The 17,836-nt window shown below is 31.1% G+C and overlaps 1 protein-coding gene and 1 long non-coding RNA gene across 2 annotated transcripts; one reads left to right on the top strand and one right to left on the bottom strand.

The window, feature by feature from the left end:
• Positions 1 to 1,162: 1,162 nt before the first annotated feature.
• LOC104750744 (protein BIG GRAIN 1-like E) lies at positions 1,163 to 2,957 on the bottom strand. The gene has a single exon (XM_010472584.3). The coding sequence runs from the start codon at positions 2,451 to 2,453 to the stop codon at positions 1,512 to 1,514; it is 942 nt and encodes a 313-aa protein (XP_010470886.1). The 5' UTR covers positions 2,454 to 2,957; the 3' UTR covers positions 1,163 to 1,511.
• A 9,713-nt stretch (positions 2,958 to 12,670) lies between these two features.
• LOC109129600 (uncharacterized) lies at positions 12,671 to 14,268 on the top strand. Its single transcript, XR_002035889.2, has 2 exons — positions 12,671 to 12,796; positions 13,846 to 14,268. It is a non-coding gene; the product is annotated as an uncharacterized LOC109129600 (long non-coding RNA).
• Positions 14,269 to 17,836: the final 3,568 nt, after the last annotated feature.

Below are 17,836 nucleotides of genomic sequence, written 5' to 3'. Positions count from 1 at the left end.
ACATGGAAAGAGTTGTACATACATTTTTACCAAAAAAAAAAAAAAAAAAAAAAAAGAGTTGTACATCGGCTATCTTATCCATGAACCAGTACATAATAATTATCCTTTGAAAGGCTATATAGTAGTGTTCCAAAATTAAAAAAAAAGGCTATCAATAGATAGTACTCCGTATGCCTTATGCATGCATTAATAAAAATATATCAAAATGCGTAACTCGAAAAGCAAGCGCAATCTATGCATGACAAAAGCTTTTGGATATCTCTTTCTGTTGTCCTTGATTAGTTTGTTAATTAATACATTTATCTAAAAGCAATATACAGTAGTGCTAATCTTTTTTTAAGGATAAATCAATCTTCAAACCAAAACATTAATTATACTTTGTCATTTCTATCGAAGCTCTATGACGCAATTCGTGATAGGACAACAACAAAAACGTCTAGGCATACTAAATTAAGTTATTGATTGCTACTTCTCTTATAATAATATTTTAATGTTTATGAATGATCAAGCAAATAGAATTTTCAGCAGTAAATTGTCTGGTTTAGTTTCGAAAAAAATTGTTTGGACGTGCTATCCTTATTCTCGGGATAGCATGCGTTCTCAATTCTCATATTTTTTTTCGTCTCTAAAATTGTATTTTTCTCTAGTTAGCCATGTTTATTATTCGTGTTCTTATTAGTTCGACGAAAGTTTAATCCGTAGTAGAACTCGAATATTTTATGTTGATCTTTCAACGATCCTGACAAGGAAATAATTACATGTAGCTTGCTTGAACATGTAATATTCTTGTATTACTAGTTGACAAGGAACAAAATTGCAAGTGGAGATCGTTGTTGGTCCCAAAAATTTTGTCTGCTTGACTTTTTCTCATGTTATAGATACAACATTTTACTTCGAGAACTAGTGGCGCCATAAGTTTGAAGACTCGTAACCGACGACAAAAGAATGGACTTATAACTAACCAACAAATGTAAAGGGCAAAAAACTTAACCGGCTGGTGAAACTTTGTTTATTGGTCCCATGCCATATAATATTTCTGGCTCTCAATGCTTTGATTATGTTTCCTTTATCAACGCTTTATATGGTCCTTTACATATATATAGATTAATTTTTTTCCGGTCGGTGAATGTTACTCAATTATATGTCAGTGAAAAATTTCTCATTTCTACTGAAATAAAAATGGTTATTACTACGTACTCTGATAATTAACATATTAACAATATTGTACAAAATTTATTTTACAGGGAAAAAAACGTAAAGATATGGAAACAAACATCCATGTGATAGACAAGAAAAAACTAGGTATTTTATCAAGTCGATCTACCCTCAAATCCCAAATAAACAAAAAAATACTATTAAAGCATCCAAAATCAAACCCAAGAAATCCAAATGAATTACATATATATAACTGAAGCAATCAGACAAGAACAAATCGAAAAAAAAAAACAATTTGTTTTATGGGTGTTCTAACCAAGATCTGATGGAGTTGATGACGCTCAAGAGAGTTTGGATTATATATGAGCGTTGTTGATATTAGCTACATTGGTAGTCTCGTATACTGGCAAGCCTCCACGAGACAACTCGTAGTTTTGCAATTCGAAGAGATCAGAACTTGAATCACTCTCCATTCCATCATCATATCCCTCTCTCTTTATTCTCTGATCATCATCTTCATCATCAGCCCAGTTGCTCTGATTCTCCGAGAGGCTCTCCATCACCTTGAGTTTCTCGTCCAGCCACGAGTAGTCTTTGTGGGTCTTCTTTTCCTCTTCTGCCTCTTGTTTGGTAGCAGAAGTGTAATTCAAGAACTGCTTGTAGTTCTTGGTGGGGGTGTTCAAATAAGGAGGAGGAGTTCTGAAACCTGAGCTTGATGACGACAGTAAAGATTTTGATGATGATGATGTCGTAGTGGTGGTTGAATTAGATCTGCTTGAGCTCAAGAAATGGCTTATACTGCTTCTTCTCCTCCTCTTCATCCATCCTGCTCCGGTGACCTCCTCTTCCACTTCGGGATCTGTTGCCTTCGAATTTGACTTGGGCTTGTTTTTCTTTGAGCCTGATTGATGGAACAGAGAGTTCAAGAAGCTCGCGATTTTACCACCTGGTGAGCTAGGTTGCTTGTGTCTCACGTTACTAAGTCTCTCCTTGATTGTTGTAACTTCATGATGATCTTGGTGAAGATGGTGAACCTGTTCAGAACATCTGATCGGCAAATCTAAGCTGATTCTTCTTCCTCCTCCTAATATTCCCCATTTCCTACGATTCTCCTCTCTTGCCGCGTTATAGCCATACTTTTGTGTGTTTCTATGGTCGCCGGAGGAGGCTTCGTTGTAGCCGGAGAAGTACACAGCGGCTTCGAACACGTCAAGCTCGCCAGAATTGCGCTTGTGGGTCAAAGATATTCTCCTGGGAAGCTTATCTGGCTCTGCTGATGAGATCCCTTTCATTGACATAATTATCTTTTAGGGTTTGAGAATCAGATACTTGGATGATCCAAGAGTCTCTTTCTATGCTTGATTTGCGGGGAATGAGGAACAAGTTGATAATGGGATGATATAATTAATATAATGTGTGTAGGTTTATATAACAATTGATGGTGATATATGTAACTCCATCATTAAATAAACTAAGGTCGTAGTATGTGAATATACGGGTCGTAAACGTATCATGCGATACTCATACGTTGATATTAGTGGATTACGATAGTTTATTTTTATTTTATTTTCGGATTGTAAATGTTTTGAATGCTAATTAGAGCTTTGGAGAGACACAAGTCATAAGAGTTTGTGTGACCCACTAGTGGGTGAAGAACTTAATTGAAGGAGAAAGGTGGGCTCATTTGATTTTATGAGCTTTCTGATAAGGTGTAGGAAATTAATTGATTGTATTTATGATAATGTGGGGCTATCGTCTCTTGTTGCCTTAGATTCCAATTTCGAGTCTTCTTTTATTTTCGGATTTAATTTTGTCGTTCGTTTTTTTAAAATCTTTATGTACATCAAACCATACACAACCCATGATTCCATTAAATTTGTATAGATGAATGCATACATACATATGTATTATGTACACCAATTAGTTACATATGAAGAAATATTACTTATTTGAATGGCGAGTAGGGATGTACATTTTTGTGTTCCATAAACGTTAGGCAAAAAGCACTTTGCATTGCCATTGACACAATATGCAAAACATGAAAGACTCCCAATTAAATTATGTAATACGCAAACACAACTTGTTCCGGGTGTTTTATATGTCCGATTTAAATTAGGACTATCAGCCTCTGTTTGGAGAACGAATTTGCTTTTTGAAAAAAAAAATAGTAAACATTACATGAAAATCCTACTAAATTATCCTTATTAACTAAATTTTTTTTGTATTTTCTTATAAATTAAAATTCTATAAATTCTAAAAATTATTTTTATTACAAAATACAAACCTTACATAATTTCTACTTGACTATAATTTTTAAAATTAAAAATAAATTATAAGATTTATAAAAACTTATCATATATAGCTTTTCTAGTCTCTATTTTCAATTCTAGCTAAACTTAATGAGTTATGTTTAAGTGCCATTATTTTTTGATGAAGATGAGCTTCGAAGTCACTCCTCCATGAGTCCATGATATTTAAATCTTTAATAAACTATTTTGAAACTCAAGTTAATGCTTTCTTTGATAATCATCCTCATCAGTAGCATTCATATTTGATCAAAATTAAAATACTTTTTTTGTCATTTATATCTTAATTTCTGTTTTCTATATAAATGTCGTTTTATATTTTCAATGCATATATATTTCTAGGTTGTAATGTATTAATTAATAAAAACATTGAAAATATATTGGATATTAATAAGGGTGTAGAGTGAAAATTTTGAATTTTTTGTTTTATAGATGTGTGAAACACCCAATACATAATCTGAAGAAGAGGGAATAATTATTATTCTACTTAGATGTGTCGTACATATAAATTTTAGTCGTGTTTTCGAAAAATAATAAATTAGAAAAATTGATATATATATATATATATATATATATATATATATATATATATATATATATATATATATCTATATATTTCCCTTCAGAATTTGTTAGAAATACCTTTTTAGAGATATGACTTTTCAAACATACTTTTTTTAACATTTTTATTTTTGCCTCTTTTGCACAATTACAATATGTTAAATTAATTTTTAAAACTTTTTTAGGTTTGACTTCTCTATTTTATATTTAGTGTATAGTTTTTAGGGATTAGGGTTTAGTATTTGGGGTTTAGAGTTTAGAATTTAGTCATTGTATATATTAAAAAGTGGTATTTTTGAAAATAGATAACATGAAAGTGTATTTTTTTTAAAAGTGACATAGAAAAAGAAGTATTTTTTTCTAAACCCTAAACCCCAAATACTATAGCTTACCCCTAAAAACTATACCCCAAATATAAAATACAAAACCCAAACCTTAAAAAAAATTAAAAATTAATTTAATATATTGTATTAGTGTAAAAGAGAAAAAAAAATATTCAAAAATAAGGATATTTTTGAAAAAGAACATTTCAAAGAGGATAATTCTAACAAATTTTCATATTTTTTTATGAAACAGATTTGGACTTTAGGTTGGAAGTAACGGTTGGTAATATATACGGTAATAGTCGAACACCTTCCTGAAACAAAAACTCAACATCCCTCCCAAGAAAAGATTTGAAACCAAGTGAACTATCACCTTGGTAGTAAATTGATATTGCAGTTTTTATGTCAGTTTAATTCATTTGAAATAAATGTCCAAAATTTTGGTAAATATTTTTGCCATTACCGACTTTTGATCATTTAGAATCTTTCACATATTAAAGACTGAATCTTAATTTGAAATTTATATCAATGTTTGAGTAACAAAGAAAACTTGTTGATAAACGTAATTCCAAGATTTTTCAAAACACAAAAGCTACGAAACCATTTTACAAAAAAATTCAAATTCTAGATTAATACGTGCCAGTGCCATAAAACCAAAAATAATAATAATTTAAACTCACTATTTCATCAATTTCCAATGAAATAATTTGAATGGATTCCGGCTACTTACAGCTAGATGAACAGGAGAAATTTGAGACAGGACTCTAAAGTCTGTGGTGCAACAATCACTTGGATCAGTAATGAGTTTCTAATATCTTATCTTATCCGTATTGTTTTCTAAGAAAATCATTGTCGTAGCCAATCTTACAAGCAAATTGTTGGTGTTTCGGTATCTGGAGTCTGAAGTGGAGCCAATCGTTTATATTGGAGTAGAATTATGTGTTTGGTATAATTTTGGAGTAAAGATATCAACCAATCCAAAATAGTTTGGCCCGGAGTTTAAAAGGAGTATCCATTACCGTTCTAAATATCCAGGGATCGTAATTTTGGTCTAATCTAGAATCCACTTAAATTTTTGGCTGGATGCTATAAATCATGGAAACAAAAAACAAATGAAAAACGAAGCGTTAGCTAGTTTGATAAGATTAGTCCGGAACTGTTTTTATATAGAAGTGTAATCCGTTTTTATCGTAAAAATCTAGATATTTTCAGTTTAGAAAATTGTTGGCTCCTCTTTATCCGATTTGAACATAATCAAACATCAGATGATCAGATTTAACTTTATAAAAGACGGGATTTTATATAGGTTGTAAATCAAGATTATGATATCTTTCTTTATACATTTAGCAACTACCGAGAAATATATAAAGATGAAAAGTCGGCAAGGTCACGTTGTATAGATTCCATAATAAATGGTTACAAAGGCAAAACATAGACATGACACGAATAGTAAGTGGCTAGCATGAGATTCGAGCCCACACGTGCGGTGACAATCCAAGGGAGATGGCACGTGATATGGTTTGGGTGTACCGTCGTACAACTACAAAAAGACATAACTAGAAAAAGGGTTTTGTCTTGGAGCGTTAGAAGTTGACAATGATACGTTAATTAAGAACACTTGAGCCAGTTTGGAAAATAGACAGTTCCATCTAAATCTCAATCATACCTAACCAATCCCTGATATGCAATCATCTTCTCAAATATTGTAACAATTTCGGATATCCAATTCTAGTAGCCCAACATCGGTCGAAGTTAATATTAAAGAAAAAAAGAAAAGATTTAAACCTGCACGACTTGGTTATCTAGACATATTCCCTTTAAAAGCTCCCCAAAGTCGACTTGTAGAGTTACCAACACCTTCATTTCATACAAACTTGTCACCTTTAGATTAAGAATACTAACATTTTTATCGTATAATTAATAATACTTATAAATTATAATAATACTTATAAATGTACGTTAAATTATTCGATATTAAAATGATAGCTGTAGTATAACATAAATAATGACTTCGCTGGACGATGTGTACCTATTATGATCGTATACATAAGTACATAACATATATATGTCGATTAATTTTGTTTGCCCAAAAAAAAACGATTAATTTTATCAAATAAACGATTCACCCCATGCTATGATTGTGAAGACAATATCTAAAATTTGGAGGAATTTGTGGAAGATATAAAAGAGATAAATGAGTGTGTAAGATAGCTTTCTTTTGTTGCGAACCTCAGCATTCTTAAAGTTGCTTCTTATGGGCTTATGGTTATACTTCTCTCACCAGTCACTCTTTCTGCCAAACACTTCCCATGTCTGATCTCATTTTCCTCCTTTAGATATTATCTTCTCCATTTGCATAATAACACACTTAAATAAACAAGGAACAGTTTTGGTCGATAAGCCCCCAAAAAATAAAGAAAAGAATAACAAGAAAACTTGAGAACACGATAAGCTATAATTGGGCCCATTTAACCCAATAAGTGAATCGTATTTGATCAAAATGGGCTCATATGTTTGGCCCCACAGATGACAACTCTTAACACAGCACTGTCCATCTTTTTGAGACAACACACTATGGTAGTGTGGTGGTGGTGGGTCTTGAAAGATAGAACATTTCTAACCATATGACAACTTTCATACACCACAATTTATAGATATACTCTATATTTTTCATATGCAAACTAAAAAGGGATGACACAATTTTTTCTTCTTCTTTCCGAGAAGGAGGGGAGAGAGATAGAGTGCATTAAGTGAAATTGCTTGTACATTGGAATATATAATCATTGGAGCTGTATACATTTAATCATATTTTGATGACGACTTTTCAAATCTTAATATTATAATTGAATGTACTATTTTTATAAAATACACTTAATCATAAAATTAAGTTTAATCTAGAAATATACTTAATCATAAAAAAAAATTTATATATTTAAATATATCATCATCATCTAGTTAGATAACATATATGAGATAAACAATCTTTAGTAAGTATTCAATATATATATACTAGATGAGGACCCGCTCCCGATGTCCGGGTTTAAAGTCTTATAAATTAAATTAAATTTAATAAAAATATATTAAAATTTGTTGTACGTTATTTATCAATTTTATTTTTATTATAATACACTGGTTTATATCCATTTACAATTTTTTTATGTGTGTAAATATTAAAAGTGTATTTTTACACTTAAATATACTTTATATTACAAATTTATTCTTTATCACCACTTAGAAAATGTCTATATGAATACATTAAGCCAACTATTTTACTTTAACTTTTGCATAATTTTTTAATTACTAAAATTGTTGGCTCAAAAAACATTTTGAATAAAAATATATTACATAATATACTAATCAATGATGTATCATCATAATAATGTATGACCACCATGGAGAAAACCTCGGTTCCACCCTCATCCTTTATGGAGAGAACCTTGCGTCCAACCTCCTCCACCGTGGAGAGAACCTTGGCTCCGCCTTCCTCCCTTAGGGAGATAACCTTGCGTCCAACCTCCTCCACCTTCCTCTCTTGGGAAGATAAACTTGCGTCCAACCTTCTCCACTATAGAGAGAACATCGGCTCTGCCCTTCTTATGTGTGGAGAGAACATGTTCACGTCTTTTTGCTATCTCAAAATGGCTTGCTCCGACAACCAATGAAAGTAAAAACCTTTTTCTAACGTCACAAAATCTTTTGATAGTAATTAATTTTAAATTTCCCAATGTATTCTTAGAAGTATCTTTGACACATCATGATGTAGGCTCTGTCTATGTACGCCTCAAACGCCACCTTGCTTAGTGAGCCCATGTTCACTCTCAGTCCATGGGCCCACCTTCCTAAATGGGTCCTACATCTATTCCCGGTCCATGGACCCACCCATATTCGATGGCCGGTTTGTTACGTCTGAGAGGCTTTAAAAACTTGTTTACCGACCCTACAAATCAACAAATGATATTTTCCTGTGTTTTGTCCTCACTTACACAGTTTCAAAAATCACTTCCAGGAAGGTCACCCATCATGAAATTCTCTTAGGACCTTTGACCAGAAAAATAAGTGCATTTTAGTGACATATGTTGTTAAAATCAATTCTTTTAGCCGCAAACCAGGGTGTCACAGTCTTTGAGCTCATATGGATCTATCAACAATGATTTACGTTTTTCTAATCTATCGATCTATGTTTGTTGTAAGCTTGTGTTTGATTAGCCTATTTTATCAATCTATTAGGTTGATGAGCTTCTAATTGTTATCTCCCTTTGAGATTGATTGAATAATGGTAGCAATTATGTTTGAAAAAAAAAGGGTTTATGACCAACCATTGAAAAATTAGAAGAAAATTAATTTGACATACATAATTAAAGAAATAATTGAAAATTATAAGCACAGTAATATATGAATCCCAAATAATTCAAAGATAAAATATAAATTAAATAAAACACTTTAAAATATAGTATTAGGAAAAAAATGCATATATTAATTTTTTTTTGGATCAACATATTAATCTTACCTATTCTCTACTGAAAAGGTAAAAAGTAGGAGAAAATTTTGGTTTAAAAAATAAGAAAAATTTATCTTCCTATTAAAAAAGATTTCCCAATTAAACAAAGTTGAAAGCAGTGTTTTTGAATAAATTATTTAAATATGAAATGATCTATGTATATATATACAAAATTTAAAATTAATAATTAACTCTATATTTTCTTTAATCCCTTTTTCTATTTTTTTGTAGAATTAATAACTTAAAATTAAAAATAAGTAAATTTTATTATATAAAGCTGGGTTTTGAAAGTTAGCCTTAACAAGATTTTGACATGTGTCAAGTTATCAATCTCAGATTTTGACAAGTTATCAAATATTTTAGTTTTGTTGTAATTAAATTTCTCTTTTATATAATATATATATATATATATATATTACTAGATTAAACATATCCATCGTAAAACTCCCAATTGATAACAATGAAGCCAAATTCATCGCAAATCCAATGAAATCATTGAAAAATTCCGATAAAATAAAATTCGTCGCGAATTTTGTCGGCGTTCGCTGTGTTTTCTTGTGACCAAAATATGTTTTTTGCTGAAAGTATTATCACTTTACATTAGTTTTCTAGATACCACATATTGAAATTTCGTTACAAAATACATCATCTGAAGTTTTCTAAGTGTTGTTTAGGTCTTTGTTTTTGTTTCACAAAAAGATGTTGTTTCAATTAAAGAATAAAACATAGTTTATTTTTACAAAATAAACTTTATTACGTAAACAAAAATTATTTGTAAGATACGAAGATACTAAAAAGGTAAAAATTATTTTAATGCGGTCAAAATTATGTCTAATTTGAAACAGAGAGAATACAACTTTTGAAATTCAAGATGCTCACCAAATGCATAAGTTGCAGACATATAAACCAACAAAAAACAACAACATCGCTTGATATACTTTAGTTATTCAAATTAATAAGACGCCATAATAAAGAAGAGATAGAGGAATAATGAAGCCTCAAGGTCAACTAAGCCTTAGATGAGACACATGGCTCGGGAGCTTAATCTTAGGTCCGTCCATTAGCTTATCCACCGTTCTTCGGGGGTGTCGGAGTGGTAGGGGAGGTCGGGGTTGTTGGGGTAGTCGGAGTCGTTGGCGTTAATGGTGTCGTTGGCGTGGTAGGGGTTGTTGGTGTCGTTGGCGTGGTCGGTGTTTTTGGCGTGGTTGGGGTGTCTGGCGGGGTTGGGATGGCTATTTTGTTTGAGATAACCGGAATATTTTGAATAACTGGGATAGCCGGAATGGCCGAGATAGCCGAGATGGCCGGAATGGCCGGGATAGCTGGGATGGGCAGGATGGCCGGAATGGCAGGGATGGCCGGGATGGGCAGGATGGCCGGGATGGCAGGGATGGCCGGGATGGCCGACAATAATCTAGCAGATGTGTAAGTAAAGAACAGGAGGTTTAGAGCAAGGAAGAGAGCAAAAGAAGTTCTTGAAGTCATTTGTTTGTCGAGTGGAAAAAGTAAGTAGCTAGTAGTGTATTTAGTATTCTTTTAAGTGTAGTGTTGGCATTTATTTATAGGAAACTTTTATTCCTAAATCTAGGACTGGATAAAATATCTGAAACCCAAAAATTTAACCCGAAACCGATTAAAAATATCTGATCCGAACCCAAATCCGAACATTAGAAATATACAATCGGATGCTTTTAGTAAATGAAATGGGTACCCGAACCCGATTGGGTATATCCGAACACCCGAACAAATACCTGAAACTATCCAAAGTTATATCTAAAGTTATATATATATATATATATATATATATATATATATATATATATATATATTTAACAATAGATTGAGTTAACTTACAAGTTTCAGAAGTAATTTATAATCACTATTATAACTTATAAGATAAATTAGTTTTTATTTTTAAATATGTCAATTTTCATCTGTTAATTTAGTTAGATTATATAGTTCTAACTTTGAATTTGATGTCATTTGATGTTTTAAGAAGTAAAAAATTATCGGCTTGTAAACTTGGATTGATAACTTTGGTTTTTTATATTTATGATTATAGTCATTTTTAATGAATTTGGATTAATTTCATTTTTTTGAATTCAGATTGATTACGGGCTCTTTTTTGTTGGTTTGGATTAAAAAAGTTACAAATTCGTTCCGAAACCAAAATATAATTTGAGGCTTTAGGTGAAACCCGAAAATATCTAAACTCGATGGGTGTTTACCCAAACCCAACCCGAAATCTAAATATATCCGAATGGGTCTTTTGTTTCTAAACCCGAAAACCCAAAACCCGAATGGGTACCTGAATGTCCACCCCTACCTAAAACTATACATAATTTATACTATAATTGTCAATCAAATAGCTTTCATAAATTTTAAAGTATATTCCACATTACATATATTATTTTCTATTATATATGAATTTGAAATGTTATTTATATGTGTTTGTTATACCCACAATACATATATATAGAGATCCGCTTGTAAATATATATACATATTTAAACTTTAAACTTACTTTTCCAAGTATTCATTGATTTAGTCTTTTAGAGTTTTTGAAACAAGTCACCTAAATATTCATGAAACATGCACACTTTGAAAAACCCAATTAATACTATTAAACACTATATTATTTTCAATAAAATATTATTGATGAAAATTTTATTTTATGATTATGGAATATAGAATTAGATTTTTGACATTATTTTCATAATATAGTTTATTAATGCCAACTATTATTTAACTTAATACTACGTATAAAGCTTCAATTCTTTAGATGAAGAAGATAATACAGTAAAACCTCTATAAATTAATAATGTTGGGACTAAGACATTTTATTAATTTATAGTGATATTAATTTATCTATAAATCAATAATTATTATTTTATAGTGTAAATTAATAATTATTAATTTATAGATATATTTTTAATTGTTTATTTTTTTAAAAATTATGAATTGGAACAACTATAGCAAAATAAGATTAAACTTTCGGATGTTATAAATTTTATGGTTTAGGAATTGAACCTGTAATATTTAGAAAGCACTATTTACAATAAATTACAAATATTATAGACAAATTGACTTATACACATGAGACACATAAATTCAAATCTATGAATAATAATATCAATTCTCCTATTTTAATAATCTGTCAAATTATCAAATTGTAAATGATGCATATCTACAAATTAAAACTTTAAATTTTAATTATTTGTATGACATGTTATAAAATATTTTAGAGATATTATTATAGGTTGAAAATACAACATTACAATTGTTCTATAGAATTAAGCTTTAGGAGAAACATACACTATTATATCAGTATATATATATATATATATTTACATAATTATTAATTTATGATATTATTGGGACCATATTTTTTATAAGGAGATTTCGAAAAAATTATTATCTTATTATCTTATCGAATATTGTTAATTTTTACACTAGCCCGACTTGGGACCAGCAAAATTTATTAATTTATAGTGTTTATTAATTTATAGAGTATTAATTTATAGAGGTTTTACTGTATATGAAAATGCAATCTATTACTTTCACATGTGTCATCATCACTCTATTCTGTAGTTTCCAAAAATATAGTATAACTACATAGTCGTTCCACAAGAAAATAAACTCTTCGTTTTTTTGTGCAAAAAGGAAATAGAGTTGTAGTTGAGATATTTTATGGTAGAAATGATCTTACGTCGCGCCCTTTAACAAGTTGGTTGAAATAAACGACATAATGTATTAATGTTTGTAGTGTCCGTTTATAACCGACGTTAGCCACCTATATGTATAAACAAAACCACGTTAGCACTTGTTTATTTTGTAGTGTTGTAATGTAATGTTGAGAGGCATTAAATACTTTTGATTTTGAAGATTGATAAGATAAGTGTGTATGAATGAACAAAGATATATGGAAGGAGTGGCGTTGAATTATTTACCAGGTTGGCTTTGAATTATTTACCAGATTGTCATTTGCCTTTTCGCTTTTTTTTATTTTGTTTTCGTGTTTGTTGCCATTAGCCAAACAAGATACATCCACCCATTTTCACGATTGGACACGAAAAAAAATTCATTATTTGGATTTTATTGTTTTCAAAAAAGTATTATGATATTTTTTAGAGTGAATTAGCTGTATAACCAAAATCAATAATATAATTAAGAATATAGCAGTATAATTGAAGAAATTAGAAGAATAGTAGAAAATGTATAGAAAATTACTATTTTGGTGTTTTAGGGGTAGTGGTGGTGGTGGCTGGAGTCCGACTGTGATGGCCGGCGAGGGTTGCCGGAGTCCAGCGGTGGTGGTCGGTGAGGGTTGCCGGAGTCCGGCGATGGTGGCCGGTGATGTGACCGGAGGTGGTGGAAGGAGAGGATGGTGGTAGTAGGGGAGTGGGGATTGTGGTGGTAGGATGGTGGAGATGGTGGTGGTGGGTGGTAACAAGGGTAAATTAGTATATATTATAGTTTATATAGAGTATATTAGATTTGTATGATTAGAATAGTTAGTTGTTAAATTATAGTTTTTTTCTTAGTCAGAGACTGCAATTCCCCTATTTTTTACTTGTTTTTTATAAAAAAAATTTTAACAGGAAATTGTTTAAACGAAGTCCAACCTAAATTTTCAACACCCACAAAATTCAGAGTTTTCTTGCTCTCAAAAATTTCGACATGTGAGTATGTGACAAAGTTATAAAATGCAAACTTTTTCTTAAGTATATGTATGTGATCCATAACCTATATAGATATGAAAGATTTCACATTTTCAAGCAAGGATCACCAACCCACCACGACGTGGTTCTCATGTGACCGTAAAAGTGTTGAACCTTTGACTCATATTCTTTTGTTATTTGAAAAATTTGTCCTTTAAAAATTTGTACTATTTGGAAGTGAATTTGAAGTAAAATTTTACAATTTTCTTTTTTTACTATTTATGCATAGAAAATTTTCAGCTTACGAATATTTTTGTTATTTACGATCCATGACTTTGTAGGAATTATATCCGTTGGTTGACCATGCAAAAGGAAAACTTCAAGTGAGATGAAAAACAGAGCAAGAAGCTAAGCGAAGAAGCTGAGCAAAAACAAGAACAAGTGTTGTGAAGAAGATCAATGACACATGAGGATAAGAAGTAACAAGTCAACTAGGAACTTGGTTTTGGTGGTTTTGTGTTTAGTGTGAAGGCCTGCAAATGAAAAAAAGCCCAAATAAAAGAGTGTTAGTCTATTTTAAGAATAACTAAGTGTTAGAATCTTAAGTGTGTAAGAAGAGTAGTTGCTGAGAGTTGTTGTAGTAGTATGCCGAAGAGTCATGGCTAGGTCTAAGTGTGCAACAAGTGAAAGTAATATAAGAATGTATGTGTTGTGTTTGTAAGAGATTATCCTTCTAATCCGAAATAAAAAATGTAGTATGCAAAGTATTCTCTCTAGAGTTCTAAGTCTTTTTGGTATTTATTTAAGAGACACAAAACAGAGAGTGAAGCAAGAACTAGAGAGAAAGAGTGTTACGACCTTAATATAAGACAAAGAGTGGTCAGAAAAACAACAGACTTTACATGAGGACTGGAACTACCATCCCACCACGATTTGGTTTCTCTGTCTCACATATTGGTTATTTCAAAAAAAATCCAATTTATTTTTCTATTATTATTATTTAAAATTTGTGGAAGTGATTTGTAGTTAAGTTAAAGTGTTGTTAAAAGACCATTAGTAGAGTTTACAATGTTTTTTTCTTAACTACTTATGCATAGGAAAGTTCAAACCTGTGACCTTCGTGTTATTAGCAACTGAGCTAATAGGCCTTTCATTATTGTCTAATGAGAATGTTACTTATTCTAAAAGTATAGGCTTTGATCGTCAACTTGATGGTGTAGAGACCCTCACTACAGGAAAAATTCTATTCAATGAATTTATCCGGAAAGAACTCGAAAGGGAAGAGAAGATGAAGCAGAAAAGAACTGCGAAGTTTTGTCCGAGAAAAAACGGATTGTGCAACATGCTGATTAGTTGGCCAGCGGACGTATGTACGGGCGTACGCGGTATGTGCAGGACAGCGTACAGGGTCAAACAATGGAACGGTCATGCGACCAGTACCGTAATCAGGATGGTTATGAGAGACGGGAATGACCCACTAAAATAATTTTTTATTGAAGCAGAGTTAGTGAAAATTAATTAATTATTTAATTAATTAATTAGTGGAGAAACCACTAAGCGATTATTTAATCGCATAAGAGAGGAAGTGGAGAGTAATATTCCTCTTCCACTCGAGTGTCTCACGAAGGAAGTGGGGAGGAATATTCCCCCACTCACCAAGAGAAGCAATGTGAGGATGACACCTCACTTAAGTCTTTTTTGCCAAGTGTTGAAGGAGAATTGTGGTGATGACACCTAACCCCCGCGTGTGGCATGCAAGAGTCGCCCACACTCTCTATTTATATCCTCTCGCTCTAATGACGAAAACATCCCTATTTAATCATCTAAATTCGTGATCATAATCTCTAATGATTCCCTACACCCAATGTTTTCTCTTATGATTTAAAACACTCATTTATTTATTGCTTTGTTAGTGACTTTCAAACACAAACTTCTTTTGTCTTAGCTATATTTGATCTTGATAATTTCATAGTGCAATTGCTTGGTTTCTGTGGATTCGATCATGAAGTGTTACAACGATACTACTAGATCGTGGTGGAGTACACATTGGGTTTTAATTGACATGTGATCAGCCATAAACTTAAAACCTTAATTGTTGTGTGGTCTTAGTGTGTGGCGTTCGTGACGGGGAGATCCGGGCAGCCATAAGCGCACTAAGAAACAGTGATATGTATGTCCTTTCCTGTGAAGCCGTTTCAACATGCAAACTATTATAGTCTTACATGTAGTTGCGAGGAGCTCGATCTTGGCTAGCTACCTTGATCGATGCTATACACGACGGTGTATTGGGGGTTTTATTCTGGTTGCATGCCTTTGTGGTTGTAATGCAGAGATAAAATGGGAAAGGAATGGAAGACGGAATATTTGGGCCCTAGTAAAACTTGTTTAAAAACTTTTCTTTTTATTCAAGTTTTGCATGTTGCATTGATTGCTTGTGTGTGATTGTTTGCTTAGCTTACTTCTGCATGCTTTCTTTGATTGATTGATTGATTGTTGTGTGTGGTGATTGATTGATTCCTTGTGATTTTTAGCCATCCAGCTCGGCGGTGATACGAGATATGTGGATGGTCCGGCAATTTGGCTCGCTTCACGCTTTACTTCCCCCTGAATTTTTCTACTATGTTCTGTTTTGTTTAAAACAAACGTTGCACTTGATGTAAATACGCCATTTTCTTTTTGAAATCTAATTTAATATTTGTTTTCAAAAAAAAAGATACGATAGATACATTTAATCATATTTTGATGACGACTTTTCAAATCTTAATACGATAGATACATTTAATCATATTTTGATGACGACTTTTCAAATCTTAATATTGGATTGAATGTACTATTTTCTTTTTTTGAAAGACACTTAATCATAAAAAATATATATATTTAAATATATCATCATCATCTAGTTAGATAACATATATGAGTTAAACATTTAAGTACCATTTCCAATCTTGAGTATATATATATATATATATATATATTAACATTTTTGAAGTACATTTTGGTTTATGCCCTTTAAGTTTTTCTTATTTAATTTGTTTTATCTTCAACATTAACCCCTAACAATTTTCCTAAAATAACATTTCGAAGAAACTCAATTAATGGAACTATTTAAATCAACCTAAATTGATACGTTTATTGCCATAAATAGCTTGGCAACATCTATACATTTCAATTTTTCCAAAAACAACTCTACGCATTAAATTTTTAATCCCATAAAAATCTCCAAACCTATTTTCATAGATCTTTAGAGACTGTCTGATCTCTTAAATTTATATGACACAACCAAATTTGAGTAACAAATGATTACAATCGCAATAATTATTATAACGTTAATAAAGTTCATAAATACGAGAACCCAACTTTAAAAACTCAATAACCAGGTATACTATATAACTTAAGCATCAAGAAATACATTTAATATAGTATATATTGCGTTAAGAAACTGAATATTATTCTGCGATAATGTTATCAACTCAAATAGAAAAACACTAAAATCTCTTTTTTATTGCTACGGATCGTAAACTCCTTGCTCATCAAGCATTTTCCATGTATAAATATCAACTTCACAAACGAAACACAATACCCAAAACCAAAACCACTAATATGACGGTTTTGAAACATGGGTTAAACCACTAATATGACGGTTTGTTGTTATATGGCGGGACATGTTATTAACATGACGGTTTGAATTGACATTAGTATAAATATAAAATATTATTAATTTGGTTCTAAAACACGTGTTCAATCTTCATTTAATTATTTGGTCAATACACTAATATAAAAATATTAGACAAATTAAATCAGGGTAATTTAACTAAAATTTTGTAAAATAATTAAATCATTGGTAAAATTGTGACTTAATCCGACAATAGCTTATAAATTACATATTTATGTATTTATTTCCCCTATTATTGTTCTATAATTGACAATCCAAACAAAATTATTATTTAACTAAACAAAACAAACTAAATATAAAAAATAAATAAAAATTAAAATGTTATTATTTTTTGAAAAATTGTCCCGCGATGTACCACGGGTTAAAATCTAGTATATATATATTAATAGATTAAAAGTATCTATCGTAAAACTCTCAACTGATAACAATGAAGCCAAATTCGTCGCAAACCCCAATGAAATCGTTGAAAAAATCTGATAAAATCATCGTCGTGAATTATGCCGGCGTTCGCCGTGTTTTTTTTTGTGACCAAAACATGTTTTTAGCTGAAAGTATTATCACTTTACATTAGTTTTTCTAGATACCAGATATTGAAAGTTCGTTACTAAATACATAATTTGAAGTTTTCTTTGTTTTAGGTCTTTGTTTTTGTTTCACAA

The sequence above is a fragment of the Camelina sativa genome, chromosome 16 (assembly GCF_030686135.1).
Source record: "Camelina sativa cultivar CO46 ecotype springtype chromosome 16, ASM3068613v1".
Lineage (NCBI taxonomy): Eukaryota > Viridiplantae > Streptophyta > Magnoliopsida > Brassicales > Brassicaceae > Camelina > Camelina sativa.
The sequence above is the reverse complement of the archived record's forward strand: the minus strand, read 5'-3'. Positions and strand labels throughout refer to the sequence as shown.